General features: G+C 35.0%; 1 protein-coding gene across 7 annotated transcripts in view; it reads left to right on the top strand.

The window, feature by feature from the left end:
- The window catches only part of LOC118192806 (solute carrier family 2, facilitated glucose transporter member 10-like), a 216332-nt gene that overhangs the window by 79017 nt on the left and 119506 nt on the right, over nt 1–17809 (top strand). For all 7 annotated transcript variants that reach the window (XM_085807064.1, XM_085807059.1, XM_085807060.1 and 4 more), the window contains one exon: nt 4112–4302. In XM_085807064.1, coding sequence (XP_085663190.1) covers nt 4112–4302 — 191 coding nt within the window. The remainder of the gene's footprint in view (nt 1–4111; nt 4303–17809) is intronic.

Here is a 17809-nt window from a genome sequence, read left to right as displayed (position 1 = left end):
TATCATGAAATGCCATTGAAGATTTGAACGATGTAGTGAATTAGGATGAATAATTATTATCAAAATTGGGTAATAATTTTTTAAATAAATACACATATCAAGTACAATGGTGTATTCCAGATTTACATAAATACATACTGGATAATTCCCTTAAAGAAAAATGTCATAGAATTATTATTAATTTATTAACTAGCTTATGTGTCAAATATAAAAAAAGTTTATTAACAAATGGATTCTAAAATTAAATTAACATAATGAAAAAAAATTGAAAAAGTAAATATTATAAATTCTTTAATTCAATTGAACCATAAGCCAAATAGACATGCTATAAATATCATTATATTAATTCATCTTCATGATTTATATTCTTATACTGAAAAACGAATAGTGATTTAGAAAATAGGCAAAACATTGTTTGTATATTACCTGTATACCTATATGTTAAAAAAAAAAAAAAAAAAAAAAAAAAAAAAAAAAAAAAAGATATGTTAAACTATTCACGCTATTTGCACCTTGACTAACTTTTTTTATGGTATTTTGATAGTTTCAGATTACATTATGTAGGTTACAGACTTGAAGTATTACAAGCAAAGAACAATCATACTGAATATTTTATTTAATTGTCAAGAAATACTCCTTCAAATTATGTTATATATATCAATTAAATTTCTCAGTTATTCGAAAAAATTTATTTAAGGTTTTAAATGAAAAATATTTATAAAAAAGTTCCTAATAAATGAAACTAATAGACACATTCAGTAATTTACACAAAATATAATACTGAATATTTAGATAGTTCTAGATCTGTAGATGATGAATATTATATTGTAATATATAAAATTAAGAATTTTAACGAAGATGATTTATTATTATTTAGAAGGGAATTTAATAATATTAAAGGTTATAATGGATGGGAATACAATTTTGTAGAAGACAATCACACTGTACCCTTGTTTATAATAAATTATGATATCACTTTTTTAAATTCACGTTTTACAAAAGTCTTTATAAAATGGAAGAATTCAATAGTCTCGGATATTATCTTAAAACTCTAAAATTGAAAGATTTAGAGCCTCGAAGATAAAATCTGTGCTTATTGAGAAAAATTCAAACTAAATATGTATTGTAAAAATAGAAGTAGATGATGAAGAAAAAGAGCATTTTCTTACGAAAGTCATAGAAAATGTTCTGATAAAAAGGAATCAAGAAAATGATTGAAGGAAATTATATATTCAACTATGAAGGTATGAAAGATGGAGACTATTCATACGATTTGCAGACACTTTAGAATATGCGGTTCTTTATAAAATATATATTATTTTTGGAAAATTTATGCCCTCGTGAAATACGGGGTCATGATAGAAATCATACTATATTTTTTATTTTAGTATCACTTGATATTTTTGTGGGTATAAAAATATTAAAAAATTTTTAACTATTTTAATAATTTTTAAATTTTTTAGTATCACTTGATATTCTTTCATTTTTGGGGTGTGCTTAAAATTTCACTGTTTTTATAACTAATTTAATATTTTATTGTTTTTATATAAAATGAGCTACAATTTAGTATCACATTTTGAGTCTCTTATATTGTAAAAAAAAAAAGACGAAATGTTTATAATAAGCAGCATATGCCACACACTATAGGAAACACGACAAATTGGACATAATTTTTATTTCAATCTAATTAAAATCAAAATTATGAAGAATTTGTCGTGTGTCCTACAGTGAGGAACATATATTGTTTCTGAGCATAAGTATTTGGTACTTATACGTTCAGATCTTTAAGGAATACCGGGACTCTGCTTCACTGCGGCTGTGGGGCTATTCTCAAATTGATTAAGTTTGACTGCTCGCAGCGAGTTCGTCTTTGGGTCTCGCGTACCCCTTATTACGTGACATTTTTTGACATGTCTCTGGATAGCTGTGTGCATGCGCGTGCGCCTAGCCCATGTTTACGTTGAGATATCGGTGCGTTCAAGGAAATTTTTATAAACACCACATGTATATATCAAAAGTGTTATCTCTTAGTTGCTATTTCACTTTCTGTATAACCTTGCGATGTTTAAAGATATGAAAATAATTTTAAGGTTGCTGCATATCAGTACATGAAGAATCTTTCCAATTTTATTATCATATTGAACTCCATCATGTAAATATAGACCAAGCAGCTATGAGCCATTTTCTCTTGCTCAGAAAATTTTTATAAATGTAGTTTACCTACGCTTGCTGCAATAGTGGTCAACGCCGCATTTATCGGAAGACAGCGATGATTTCATTTTACATAACGAAATTCCTCCACATATTTCTATCAGGGCTCCTTCACTTAGCTGAGTGATGAACTGCATAGTTATTAGACTGGATGTGCTTCTGAAGATATTCTCCTCCTCTTTGTTTTCCACGCTCACGTAACATAACTCTATATAATATTTTCATGGTATTACATCAAAGATCGTGGTTTCATGCCCCTTTTGCAAAGTAATTTAGCATAATTACGAGATGGTGTCATGCATCAATCGAAATATACTAGGATGTATGTGGCAGGAACGTGAATTCAAGTTTGATATCTGCCACGTAACCGGGAACGCAGATATCGAACCCCTATGAGAACGGGTATCATTTGGAGAGCTATTTTTAGGTACGTTTCTTTTTGTAGTTGGGCCCACCAGCGGCCGAGCGGTAAAGACGCTGAACACTGGTAGTTCGGTCCGAGGTTCGAATCCCGCGAACGGGCTGGCTGCATGGGCGTTTTCGTGGTTTTCCCCATGTGTAACGTGTATACGAGCCAGTTTCCCTTAGAAAGTCCTCCACGAAAGGCATCCCTCCCCTTAGGCAGATAGCCCTAGTGTGCTTTGCCATAATTAAATACACCACCACCACTTTTTGTAGTTGTTAAAATTTCAAACCTCAGAAGAAGTCAAGCTATATTTAAATATATTCCTTACACAGTTTTAAATACAGAAATTTTAATGGAAATCAGTATATATTAAATATACACTGGCAGTGATCTTTTGCAAATTCATAATATGACATACCTTCTAATTTCCCTCTTTAGGTATTCTTCAACGAAACGCAGTCGAGTTGTTTTATTACAAGCACCAGGTCACACACACACACACACACAAAAAGAAAAAAAAAAAAAAAAAAATTCCTCGCAGTATCCTTGACGTAGTAGAGTTAAATTAAAATCGTTAATCACTCTTTGATGATTGCAACTGAGATCTAATTTTCTATAAATTGTTTTTTAGAAGTTCTATGAAGTTATTGGAATAATAGATTCTTAATTCTTTTTCTACGAGATATCTGTTACTTAGTACGAACTTATTTGACTAGTAGGTGTATTTCAAATAATGAGTTATTTCCTTTTATGTTTAATGCAGTGAAAATTGCAGAGTTAATTGACTCATTTGTAGGATTTGGATCTGTACTGTAACTTCTTTCCGTCAAAACTCACCAAAAATCAAATGAGGTACGACTGTTTCTGGCGAGGGAGTTTTAGAGATACAGCTTTAGTCAACGACGCTTACAGTTTATACTTTCCTTCGCCTAGATCTACTAGGTAGTATTTTCGGTACCATTCATTTAGATAGCCAAAGTTAAATCGCACCATTAAAGGTATAAGGTCCACGCTTAATTAGTTCTATATTGTAGTCCCTAGTGATGAATCCATTTTTAAGTTGTAAATTTAATTTTTGGTTACTTAATACCCTCAAGTGATGAAGCTTGACTTTAAGCACAAGCTGCGCCTTCTGTTAAGTTCAAATTTTAACAAAAAATTTTATTTAAAACCTTCATAGGCCTTTTTCGCATTGTCACAGATGAAGCGATAATTCACTTGGCAGTATAATAAGGTTTGCAGAGCTTTTAATTGAATTTACAGAAGATAGGAACCTATAAAGTATTTTCTTTCCATTTTTTGCGCTAACATGAAGAAGTGAATTTTTGCATAGTGTTCCTACTTCGTTAAAATTTCAATAAATTGTACTCTGTTACAGCTGCATATCATCTACCTCCCATTTTACAGGCATAATTTCCCTGTTCAATTTTAGGCAATTATATAACATCCATGTTTTGTTTTAGGTAACTATATAATTTCCATGTTCTATTTTAGGCAATATTGTGGACACTTGGGGCCGAAAAGCTGGAATTGCTCTGTCAAGCTGCCTTTTCATTACTGGAGCATTAATTCTCAGTTTTAGCTTCAATTTTATTATGCTTATTTTCGGTCGATTAATTGTAGGAATAGCTGTCTCTATTTCGGTTACTTCAGAATGCACTTATTTATCAGAAATATCACCACCCGTAAGTACATATATTATTTACTAAAATTCAAAGTCTGTTTTTTAATCAAATGAAATTTTTTATATGAATAGTGTTCATATATTAAAGCACTCAGAATAGTTTTATGCAAAAATCTGTGTAGATGATTCAGATTTATGTAATACTGCTCATCTAACTGCGTTTAAGTAATTTTTGTTTCAACAGTATTTCTCTAAAGTAAATTTTCCTTTTATTTTAAAATTATATTAATTTTAAGGAATAAACAAGCAGCATAATGCAGTGTTTAACAGAAGTATTTCAGTCTCTGGATGCATTATACCAATATATTTTAGCAGTTCTAATCCGTAAGTCTATAGCCACCATTTCCTAATATGTTATATAAAACATGCATCAATGTAGAGCCAAAGCGCAGTTAGATTCTTTATGAGCCTCATAGTAGCTTAAATTGAATTACATTATAGGCAAGGGAGAAATATGATCAATAATAATAATAATAATAATAAAAAACATGTAAATGTGTTGTAACCAAAAAAAAAAAAAAAAGAAAAAAAGAAAACGTATATAAATGTGCTGTAATAAAAAAGCACATAAATATGCTGTAAATTGTGAATATAAATACTCCTCAGACAGTTGAAGATAAGAGATCATTTAAAGACGGTTAAACCACCTATCTAATGTGAAGTAAGTCTTCCTCTGGCTGATTAAAAACTTCTCAGGCAAGTGGGTTTAGATTCAAGGAGGTTTTGATAGGTTTTATCTAATAGTCGATAAGCCATTACAACCTAAACTTACATGTAACCTCATTGTGGGGCCCATCAGCGGCCGAGCGGTAAAGTCGCTGAACACTGGTAGTTCGGTCCGAGGCTCGAATCCCGCGAACGGGCTGGCTGCATGGGCGTTTTCGCGGTTTTCCCCATGTGTAATGTGTATACGATCCAGTTTCCCTTAGAAAGTCCTCCATGAAGGCATCCCCCCTTAGGCAGATAGCCCTAGTGTGCTTTGCCATAATTAAATACACCACACCGTAACCTCATTGTAGCCGGTACACGGATTGGCGACTACTCGAAGTATCGCCTGTTTCAGGCCGTATTTAATAGCTGCTGATTATTGTATAGAGTGAACAGTCTTAATAATATCTCCAATTCTAAAATACCTTTTCTAAGCCTGAAAGGTGAAGCAATGATTTCGCATACATAATGTTACGAGTTTCGCACATACGTAAATATGTCTGTTGTATAATGAAACACGAAAGGTCTCAAGAGAGCAAAGCATCGCCAGAAAAAGGGTTGCAGGGGTAAGCCAATTTAATATTGAGGTAAATGGGCTGGGAAATAGCGCAAAGCTGGCGATGCTTGCCTTGGTAAAGTTTGTTGAGTTAGTAGGCGAAACCATCACTAGGTTTGCGCTATTTCCCCAGCCATTTACCTGAGTATTAAATGGACTTACCCCTGCAAACCTTTTTCTGGCGATGCTTCGTCCACTTGAGACCTTACGCGTTTCATTACACAAAAGAAATATTTACATATAATTTTACTAAAATTATTTACATATGTACAGAACTCGCAACATTATGTATGCGTAATCATTGCTTCACTACCGATGATTTTGCCTACTAACTGCTACTGCTAACCAAATTTGGCGAAATATCGCCAAAAGTCGCCAAACTTAGCTAATTTGGGGCGGAAATTTGGTCTCACCCCTATACAACTGTAACTGCTTCGGTCCCTACATGAATATCACTTTATCCTGGCCTATGTAGTTGTAATTGTGAATGCTTTCCAGCAATTTCGAGAAGTCGAAGGTACTAGGAATTTCTCGGACCAAGGACCAAGGCGTTTGAATTACGGAGTACCTTTGCAATTAAATGCAATTACCTCCACATCTTCGTTCAGAAAAAAGGAATGGATAAGAGAAAGCAGTAGCTAAAGTATACGAAAGATGCAGTTAAGCAAAAAAAATCAAGATTCGTTGAGAGTCCTCTTGTTTGGACACAGGAGGAGAGAACAAGCATTGATCACAATTGAAGGCATTTAGCCCCCCATAGCGAGTCAACTGCTTGCCCTCAGATACAAAGGAGAGGCAACCGGAACGCTAAAGCGTGAATGGTTACCATGGAGACGAGTCAGCTGATGGAGAGAGGCGCAGTAAACCGGGCCTCGGGAAAGGTAAGGTAACTGTATTCAAGCTATGAGCTAAGAGCCCATGGAGGTTAAGAGCCATGGAGGTAGGAAGTACCCTTTCCTGCCTCCATGTTAAGAGCATGGAGGTAGGAACTAAGAAGGAGTCGCCCTAAACAAGTTTCTCCGTACCCTGGTCTGAAGCACCGGCGATCCCTACGTGGTGACCAAAACATTCGGTCATTTACCATTGAGTTCTATGGGATTTGACGCGTTCGGGTGTAAATATTTTGTAATTACGTCGCAAATATACATATAAATGTATATATTTTCTTTTTCTACAACACTTCAGAGTCCTAAGTATGTGAAAACAACATATTTTTAAACAACATTTCATTCTGAACGGAATTAAACGCTATACTTTTCACAGGAGAGTTTTCTCAGAATGGTTTAATTTGAATGAAATATTTTCACAAGTTTTCGTTAATTAAATTAGAAAAAAAATTACGGTAATTTGATTCTATTCGGTTAAGGTACAAAAATTAAGATCAAAGTTTATTGTATTATTAATATTAAAATTATGCATTATTTCTTTTCTATTTATAGAGCTTCTTCCTAAAATACTTTCTTAAATATGACATGATTTTTTGGCTTCTTTTAAATCGAAAAATGTAAGTCAATTTATAATTAATGCTCTATTCGGTTCATTTTAAATTAGAGAATTATTTAGGAATTAGCGAAATACTTTAAAGAAGTATTTCGCTAATTCCTAATAATTAAATAGGTATTAAATAGTATTTGACTTTCTCTGAACATTTCTGAAAGGGAATAAAATAAGTTTTTTTTTTTTTTTTTTAAGTATTATTTAAAACTTGTAACTGAGTTCTTATAAAATGTAAAGGGAATAATTCTTTTAATTATACTTATCAGATTTTTTTTTAAACCCTTCATTTCAACAATACATATTCCAAAACTCTTTATTACGTTCTTAAGTGCGCATCTCATAGCATTTGCTTTACAATACCTTTTAAGAGATTGCTTTCCAATACGAACAATTCTTGCTTAAATAGTTTTATAACGTATTTGTCAACAGGATTTCAATTTATGTTTACAATTCAATATTAAGGTTATTATATATTTAGATAACATTTATAAACATTATAAATTAGATACATTTAATCATTAGATTTCTTCACAGTACTTTCACAGTTGTTTATAAGTGAATAAATTCTTCATTTCAAATACATTTATATATAATTTAATGAATATTTAAGTATTTTGTCAAAGGCAGATACATGCTTTTTGCAAGCACATGCATAAATACCCATACATATTTCCTATTTATCATTTACGGCATGTGCAAATCTTTAATTTCTGTGCATTCACTATATTTTTCGTGTAAAGTAATTTACACTAATTTAGCATACACCCGAAAGTTTTACATAAAAAATATATATGAATATAATTTGAATGAAAATTATAAGTATTATTTTTAATACCCACTCAAAGGTCAGTTTTTCTTCAAAATTCCTCCACGATGGCATCTCTCTCTTTAGGCAGATAGTCCTTGCATGCGTTACTCTATTTAATAAAAACTTAATCTGACCTATGTGCCTAATTACAAATATTTTAACATACATAATTTTATATTTACATTTAGCCATCAAGTTTCAAAATTTTCAAATCTTCTAGAAAATAAATTTTGGCAGATCTCTTTTAGCAATTTTCTTAAAATCTATATTTTTGTAGTGCAACAGCTTAGAATTTTATAAAACAAATTCATAATCAAAATCGCTGTTGTTAGTTATCGAAAAATAACCAAGATTTTTGCGTAAATGTCAGTAAACTATACAAACTGCTATTATCCATCACACTATGAATGTTTTTTTCATGCGAGAGTGTCCCTTTTTCGATTTCTATGGAACTGTCGTGTGTCGAAATACTATCAGAATCTTGTCAAGCGAGCTTCTGAATGTAAACAAAGAACACCCCGTCTGGTGACCCAAGCGTCAAAGCAGTGCTTCACTTCTAGCGCGGAATGGCCCCTCCTCCCTTTCCTACCTCCATGGTTAAGAGCGCCTTGGGGTGGTCGGGGTGGGGGAACGAGGTCATTGACCGAAGAAGGCGAAAGAGTCGAAAAAGCGGTTGCTGAGGGAGGAAGGAATTTCTCGGTGGCCGGAGAAAAACTATGTGAGCTCGAAAAGAGTATCCTTCGCAATAGCTCGGTCAATTATAGAGTCTAAGTCAGTTTCCAGTTTAGTTCAGAGTCTAGCTCAGAGTTCTGGGAGATCACTGTGGGAGTTTGCGCATTTCAAACTTTTTACTGCCTTATAATCAACGTCTTTCTACGAGTACTTCTGTGTGAAAAGTTCCAGGACTATAAAGTAATGTTTGGAAAATGAATTTCATCAAGCTGTCATTGGTTCTGTGTACATTAATCTATTACGAAACCGTACGCACGTAACATACACAGAACACAGCGCAAGAGTGTATCTCTTTCATAAAAAATATCACGAGGGAAGTGAGCGCGAACATTATTAAAATACAAAACGTGTGTATTGCAAGTTATTGAGACACATTCTAATCTTAAAACATACATTAAAAATCTATTTTTCGTTACATTTAATGAAATATTGCAGTTTACAAGAAAATTTCGAATAATGCGATGCAACACAGAGCCAAATCTGATGCCAAACGATCGTTACAGCAATTAAAATGCACATTTCAAGGGCAAAATGAATGGTCTTCTTTGTACGTTTTTGAAAGATGGACTCGCTCGACAGCTCTGACGGTTTTTCTTCATGGGATATTCCAAATACGAAACTTTGAGGCAACCAGCCTTGCTCTATCAAACAGCTTAAAAGATATATATTTCATTGCATGGAAACGACATTGTATTAAAAATTAGAACAGAAATCATATTTAATGTATTTTTTGAACGTGACAGTTTCTCAATAAATTTGTTACACTCTCCACCTATTTTAACAGTTCTACTGGATATTTCTTCTTAGCAATGTCATTAAAAATATCAACTCCGCATGCGCTCCCTATGCGTACCAGAAACGGAAGCTAATATTTCTGAAAACGAACAGCTTTAAAGATGTTAAAGAAATAGAATGTAAATATACTGCAAAACAAAAATGAAACTAGAAGTTAGTCCGAATTTATATTTGAACTAAGGAAAGGCTATTACCGAATGCGTTAAATTCTTCCTAATAATTATTATAAGGCTCTTTTGAAATGTTAATACAGTGCCATCTCCTTAATTCGAAATTTCTCTTAATTTGAACAAAAGCTGAAATCCCGAGAATCTCAGTTGAGAAGTAATGCTAATAAATTTCCTTGGCTCTGAGAGTACCTAACTTGGCTAGTGAGTACCTAACTAATACTTTAAATGGTAACTCTGGCTCTGAGAAGACTGTCAGGTGACATAACGCTTCATAGTAATCTTCCAAAGAAGCAACACAACGAACACATTTCTTCAGCCTGTTAATTTGCACAGATTATGTAATAGCAGAGACAAAATTAAAGTAAACCTTTAAGCATTTAAAATATGAGATGAACATGACAAAGTGCGCATTATAAGTTTTCGCTCAAGCTTTCAGATCAAGGGACAAAATTAGGTTAGCTAAGCTAAAACAATATTTAAGTAAATTCAGAATACGGGAGAAAATAAGTATCGAGACGGGCAACGAACGCTGACAAAGCTTCTTTCTTAACTCAATATCTGAGTTCATATAAACATTAATTAATCAGCGCGATGGGGGAATCTGATGAAAGTAGAAGTGAAAAATTCAGAATAAAATTTAAACAGCATTTTGATTAAAACTTAGTTCATACTTACAGTTCATTCACAGCTATTTGCAGGATTTAGGCTAACATAAAAGAATCAAAGTAAAATATTTGGCTCTTGAAAATTCAGAAGGCAAATTCTTATCAAGCTTTGGCAAAGGATTCTACAAACGCAAGCAAACTCGCTGCAAAAGGCTAAAGCCGGTCTAAAATAATTCTTAGACCTGGGTGAGAAAATGTCACGAAGGCTGCAAAAGCTTCTCTTAAAAACTTTGTTCTTATATACACATAGCCAATATACACTCATGTCCATAAATTAATAATGCAAAATCAGGCAAAGGAAGAGTTAGAAGCAAAACAAATTTGACTTATTTGTAAAGCTTATCTATTAAACAAAAGGTAAAGAGAAAAAAAAGATGCTATATGTTTGATATTATTAAAGAAAATTAGCGATTTTTTCTCCCTGGAGCAAATTACAAAAAAAAAAAAAAAAAAAAAAAAAAAAAAAAAAAAAAAAAAAAAACTATTTATAAAATCCAATATTACATGGTTGGTATGATTGTTAATACATTGTATGTCTCCCAGACGATGCAATACAGTCCGTACAACGCCTAGGCATGCTGAGTATCAAATTATCGATCTCATCTTGGGGAATATTACATCACTCAAAAACCAATGCTCTCCGAAGTTCCGGTAGACATGTAGGAGGAGGTTGACGGGCTGCAACTCGTCGGCCAAGCATGTCCCTCACGTGCTCTACTGGTATCAAGTCCGGTGAGAATGCTGGCCAGTCCATACGGGTGATATCCTCCGATTGAAGGCATTCGCTTACGATGTTTGCAGGGTGAGGACGGGCGTTGTCATCCATAAACACAAATTGTGCGCCCATGGCTCCCCGAAACAAACGTACATGTTGTTCCAGAATGACGTCCCGATAGATTTGGCTTGTCATGGTTCCAATTTGAACATGCAGGTCAGTTCTGGAATCCAGTATAATTCCACCCCAAACGAGCACTCCTGCGCCACCGTAAGGGTGTAGTTCAATGATGTTTTCTTCGTGGTAACGGGTACCTGGAGCTCTCCATATGAAAGTCCGGCGAGAATCAGACTGCAAGCTATACCTGGACTTGTCGAAAAACATCACACAAGCCCACTGTTGCGGTGTCCACAATGCATGCTCTCTACTCCAGGCTAACCTCAGGCGACAGTGAGTTGCAGTAAGTGGAACGCATCTGACAGGTCTGCGAGCATATAGACCAGTCTGCATAAAGCGTCTGTACAAGGTCTGCCTTGAAATTGTCGTACCAGTGGCTGAAGAGAGCTGACGAGAGAGGTCTGAGGCTGTGCTCCGCCTGTTTCTTTTGGCAGTAACTGCCAAATACCGGTCCTCATTCGGCGTTGTAACTCTGGGGCGACCTGTGCTGTAACGTCTACTCACATTATCATCATCTTGGAATCGTTGCCAAAGCCTTGAGATGACACTCTGGTCTATTCCAAGTTCGTCTGATTCTTCCAATTGGGTACGTCCACGTTCCAGACGGCCGATAATTTTATCACGTAAAAAATCATCTAAATGCGTCCTTTGTGTCATAACTATTCGGTTATTGCACTGAAATGCTTATAAAGCGCCTGCGAACAATTTTACTTCTTTGCCTGTATTCCTTGTATATCACTCTCTTACACTCTCGTCATTGTGACGTACCATCGGTGTCATTTGCTTACTTCCTGAAATTTGCATATGATTCTTGAAGATGTGTGTAGTGAGTTTACAGGTGATATATTTATTTTAGAGTTCGATTTCCGCGTGACTCCAAATTATCCTTAATTTATGGACATGAGTGTACATCCTTTTTGGAGCTTACGAATGTAAAAGTGACACTACATATGTGGGGTTCCAATGTTTTATCTAACAGCTAAGTGTGTAGGAATCTCGTGAACACTTATGAGAATAATCGCTTTACTTCATGAACAGAGACGAAAACTCAAGAAGGGTACCCTTTATTTCTCAAAATAAGAACTTAACAGATGGCGTCTTCTCAGAGCGTACAGCAAAGCCTCCACTTGGGCCTTGAACTCAAAGTAATAAGAAGTAAACCTTAACTAATGCTTAACTACTAAGATATAGCCAAAGATATCAAGATTTCTAAGTAGTTGGCCCCTAAATATCAAATAAGCTGGCGAAGCTATCAAGGGTCTGAAATACGGCCGAGCGTAGTAATAGCTTAGAGAGAGAGACTTAAAGGCGAACTCGCGCTAGTCAAAGGCCAAAGGCGAACTCGCGCTAGTCAGAAACTCTGGCTCTCTAACGAAGTTAGTAAACTTCGACTTAAATAGCGCTCTTACTCAATTTGCATTAAACACTATTCTAAAAGCACATTCTGGTAGGAAATTGTAAGCTGAAATTAGGAGGGACAGGAAAGTAGCTTTGACTAAAGATATCTGTTAAAAACTTAGGATAAACCTTACACATATAAAATAGTGTCATACGCTATAATTAAGAGACCTTACATGTCAATTGCCCTCACCAGAGTTTACACTATTTGAAACATAGGTCTTAATGATATAGGTCTGACAACTCTAAAACAATACCTCAGGCTTTCACATTAAATTAAACTAGATGTTACATTTCAAAATAAGCTTAATTACGGTTTAGAGGTAATTAAATCTTTGTATTGTTCTTCGTCCACGTTTTCTTTCTTGCCCCTCTCTTCTGTCGCTTTCTATTTCGATGAATCATCCAATTTTGGACATTTCTCTTTCTTGCCCTTCCAGAAATCCTTCCGCTTACTCTGCGGGCCTTCCTACAGTTTAAAAAAATTCCACTACTGAATCAACCGACCTTTCCGATGGGCCAGCACTGCTCATGCTAGGGGTTCCCTCTAATACAGCTCTTATGAGCGACATGTCAGCTCTCTTGTAATATCTCCTCAACTGGTTGACGTTCGCTCTTACAGATTAACCATTCTTTCACTTTCAGTACAACATTGTTTCTCTGATTCTTTCAAAAACTGGCTCTTAGAATTTCGTAAAGGAATTCACCCACGTTTCCTTCTAGTGCACAAGAAAGTGAATGCTTAACTTATATAACCTTCTCTCTAAGCTTAAAATCGACTTCATTGTTGCATCATCCATCAATTTCTGAATGTCAACCATCTTAAATTATTCCGACCTGTTTTCAACAAAAGCAGCTTATCGAGGAGCGTAAAAAACTTCCGCCTAAGATATAAATCAGCGGTTTTTTTTACCACTGGTATCGTGTTTAGCGGATCTTAGTGTACAGGCGAGATCATTGACATTCTAGCGTTGGTGGCAATTTCTTACATAAATACGCATAATTTTGACGCGCTTTGAGCTATTCGATTGTGATTGATAAGAGACCATTTTTAAAATGCTTTATGTCAAAGGAATTTTGAAGAAATACATGCGGGTCTTATTGTCAAGACCCGTCTGCATTTCCGCAAAAATTTGACTTAACGAACCGTGGGCCATTATTCGAGAGTACTTTTATTTGAGCTATATATTTTACTATAAATTTATATAAAAACGAATCTGTTTTCGCGATGCCATTCTGAGCGGAATTTTTTTTACCGACATCGAAAAATGATCAGCAATCACGAGCAAATATAAGTTTTTATTCTTTTCACTACTTGGGGAAGGCCCTAACAGATCAATTCTTAAGATTTCTTCAGGAAATGTGGCGTTCAGTTATTTAGGTTCTCGGCAGACCTATAATTAATATCGTTAATTAATTGGTAAGTGCTACAGGACTTCACAAATATTTGTAGCTGTTGAAAATAAACAACTTGCGGCTGTGGTAAATAAATTATCTGAATTGTTTTTCTAATTACGAAACGACCTCTCAAGTAGTTCATGTAAAGTAGACAGTCTTAAACTCTTTGGTATAATTGGTAGGAATTCATTGTTCTTATTTGTTCTCTTGCAATAAGACAGATGTTTTTCTATAATTTCATTTTTGGCGGCTCTGTGCCTAACTCCCATTACGTCATGATGCTCAGAGTAATCGGGTTCCTTCAAATATGCATGAATATTTTCAAATTCTAGGTCTGTTTGTAGTTCTGAAATAATTGTTTCTCGTGAATCTAAAATACGTAAGGAAACTTATGTTAATTTGTAAAGACCTTATTTTGTACTAATCAATTATTTTTATTTTAAGAAACTTCCATTTTCTTTCTGATTTCAGTTTCTTGCCAGAATGCAAATTTAAATGATGTATATGTAAAATATCAGTGAGTTCGGAAATAGTATTTAGTAGCAGAATTGAAGAGTAGAGCGGGTTACGCCGAGAACGAATATATGCCTCAAGCGAGATTCATGCCGCGTATTTGCAAGTTAGCTCTGTAGATAATCATTTGTGTTAGCCACTTACTTTTAGATTATTTGCTATTTTACCCTGTACAGTTTTGCTGTGTGAAACAGATAAATCTGATATAGATTAAAATAGGAGCCAGTCCTGTAATTGAAATTTGATTAATTCTGATTGTGCATACAGGGTGCGGCAGGGAAACTTCCTTATTTGAAACGCGCGCCATCTAGCGACATGTATGCTGAGAAGAATGCGGGATGCTCATTGAAAAGAGCGGTATCTAAAGTTTTATGTCATGTAGGTTTAGTACCGATCATGCAGTGGATGAGAGAGGAGCGCACGTTCTCCCTAGAAGTTCTCCCTTTCCTTTTCAACGTACTGTATTTTTGTCCATATAAATTGGTAGTGGTGTAAAAACTTAATCCACGCGATTTGCTTTCACGAAAAAATGCATGCAAAGCCGTTCTTGACAATGCGCCTTATGATGCCCTTGTGTCCCTTAGCGATGAGGCTCATTTTCATCTTTCCTGTTGCAGCATGCATTAAGCAAAACATGCGATAATGGAGTGGCACGAATCCCTCTCATGTTTGGTGTGTATTGTCCAGAATAGGCATCATTGGACCATGTTGTTTTTGGAGAACATTTCCCTGGACGCCTTATCTCCTTAGGAGACGATTGTCAGTGGCCAGCGCGCTCGCCTGACTTAGCCCGTTTGATTTCTTTTTGAGGGGATATCTGAAATCTCTAATGTCCAAAGACCCTGGTTCAACTGAAGAACAATATTCAAGCTGCTATCGACAACATACCCGTTGATATGCTGGTAAAAGTGGAAAGAAACTTCAAAACTCAACTATCTCAATGCATTGACCAGAACGGAGGCCACCTTAATGATATTATTTTTAAACCGCAATAAAAAAAATCATTAAGTGTCTCTCTCTCTCTATAACTTGGAAAGAAATTAAACTGATATCGCTTATACTATTTGTGTTATTCATTTTTAAAATAAGGTAGTTTCCCTGCAGCACCCTGTACTATTTTGTGGTTAAGTTACTTAGCCACAAGTGGTGGTTCTTTTGTGAGCACCGAGTGTGTGCACGTTCTGTTCAGTTTAGTTAAAGTAAAAAGGTTCGTATAACCTTTGTCGGCAGTCATCACTTTTCCAAAACAAAGCGAGAATTCGCTATCTCGTCATCAGTAGGGTCTGCATGTAATGCTCCCTAAACGAACAAGACTCTACAAATTAACAAGTTATTTATAATTTCAGGTTCTGCAGTTAATCGTTTGGATATTTGATTTGTTAATAGTTTGAATCGTTATGAGAACATGCCAGGGGTTAATTGTCTAATATTTCAGCATTGAATTTGTATTTATTGGATTATGCCAAAGCATATTAAGGCTATCTGCCGAAGGAAAGAGATGCTTTCGTAGAGAACTTTCTCGTGGCGAGCATCCATATATTAGGAAAAATACAAAAATGTGAAGCAGCCAATTCGTTCGCTGTGTCGAACTACGCGTGTTCAGCGACTTCACCGCTCGGCCACTGGTGACTATTTCGGAAAGGGAATATTAAAGAAAACTGTTTCTTTTTTTTTCTTTTTTTTTTTTTTTCTTTTTTTTTTTCAACATTCATTTAGAAGACTCAAATTAAATATTATACCTAGAAAAATTAAATTCAGATTTTTTTCGGAAATAATATCTAATTACAGTGAACTCTTTTGGCAAATATCTTCTTAAGAAGACGAGTTACTGAGAACATAAAGTTACATAGGTCTTAAAAATTACTTTTCTAAGTTAACCGTATTCAGAGAAGACTAAAAAAGATATAGAATCACGAATGGTTGCTTTATAGAGTATTCTGTGGTGTAGTGGCCGAAACCGCTACACAAACCCCGAGTTGTGAAGCAGCGTTGGAATGAACTTCAAACTCAAGTTCTAAAAATAACATGAATTTTAATAAGATAAAAACATTAATAGTTGCGATTCTTGACAGTATGGGACTTGGATATATTTAGTCCCGTAATTTCAGAATTTTGTTACAGGAAAAATGCTCTAACGCATTATACACGATACATTATATACATTATAAGGTATTTCTACCACTTCCCTAGCGTGCCTTCGTGGTGTAACGTTAGCACGCTGGGCCGGTATTCCAGAGGTCCGTGGTTCGATTCTCGGCGAAGGCGGTTGTATATTTTTCCTCTTTCCTGCTTCCAATTAACCTAATGACTCTACAACATCTCTATTATACACGAGGCATGATCGTTCTTAGCAGCCCAACATCCCTATAGTTCTAAAGAGGAAAAATTGTCCCCTCTCTCTCTCTCTTTCTCTCTCTCTCTATAGAATGGTGTTTGAGACACCAGGGTGCCTGAGCCAAGGCTCTACCCCTTATAGAACAGTTTGATCATTTCGAAAGGTAGAATACAACAACCGAAAGATAAATCGAATAGGTGTTTTTTTATATATAATTTTGTTAAGGTCAGATAAGAATATTGTTAACGTATTAATATCAATGGAGTTGTCTAAATTAGTGAGAGCAGAAAAGTCGAGAAACTGGTGACTGTAACAAGAATGATGTCGTGCAAACATAGGCAAATTGAATCCATTAACCTTTTGAGGCCGGGGCTTTGGTAGCAGTAAAAGCTACCAAAAGACGGGAAATCTTGAACCGAATGCTTTCCCCCCGTTAAGAAATCACCTCCTATTTGCAACAAAGATTCTTGTGTAGTTTAATGGATTCTCACAGGGGTGCATCTATGTCGCAAAAGGGAGATCTTTGAAAGAGATAAGTGGTTGAAAACCCAGGGACGTCAAATTTGACATTTCACCCCACTTTTCAGCCTGTAAAATGAGGGAAAAGGACATGGTCAATAAAGTGGACAACCCCGTCCATTCAAACAGGGAATACAACTGCCAATATATTGGCCATCCGTCTACAAAAGGTTAAGAATTATCAAGTACACAACATCAAATATTAAGACATGAACTTGAAATAATTATATTCATATATCTATAACATACACAAAAGTGAGAATGCAGACAGAAAATTTGAAGTGTAGCAGATAAGAGGAATGAAAATAAATACATAAATAAACACATATGTCAAATTATTAGAGTTGCATACTACACGATCCATACATTTAGTTGGGCCATAGGCCTATTCATATTTTCCAAACTGTTATAGTCGTAATCACAGATTTTAATACTGGGATTATCAATATTTTGCTGCCTTTCATGAAATTTTTTGGCTAAGGTATAATAATGAGTGCGCAGTAACTCAATGCCTAACTCTTC

This window comes from Stegodyphus dumicola, chromosome X1 (genome assembly GCF_044657685.1).
Source record: "Stegodyphus dumicola isolate Sdum_Otavi_A_Nest chromosome X1, ASM4465768v1".
NCBI classification, from domain to species: domain Eukaryota; kingdom Metazoa; phylum Arthropoda; class Arachnida; order Araneae; family Eresidae; genus Stegodyphus; species Stegodyphus dumicola.
Note: the sequence above shows the minus strand (reverse complement) of the source record. Positions and strands in the feature narration are given on the sequence as shown.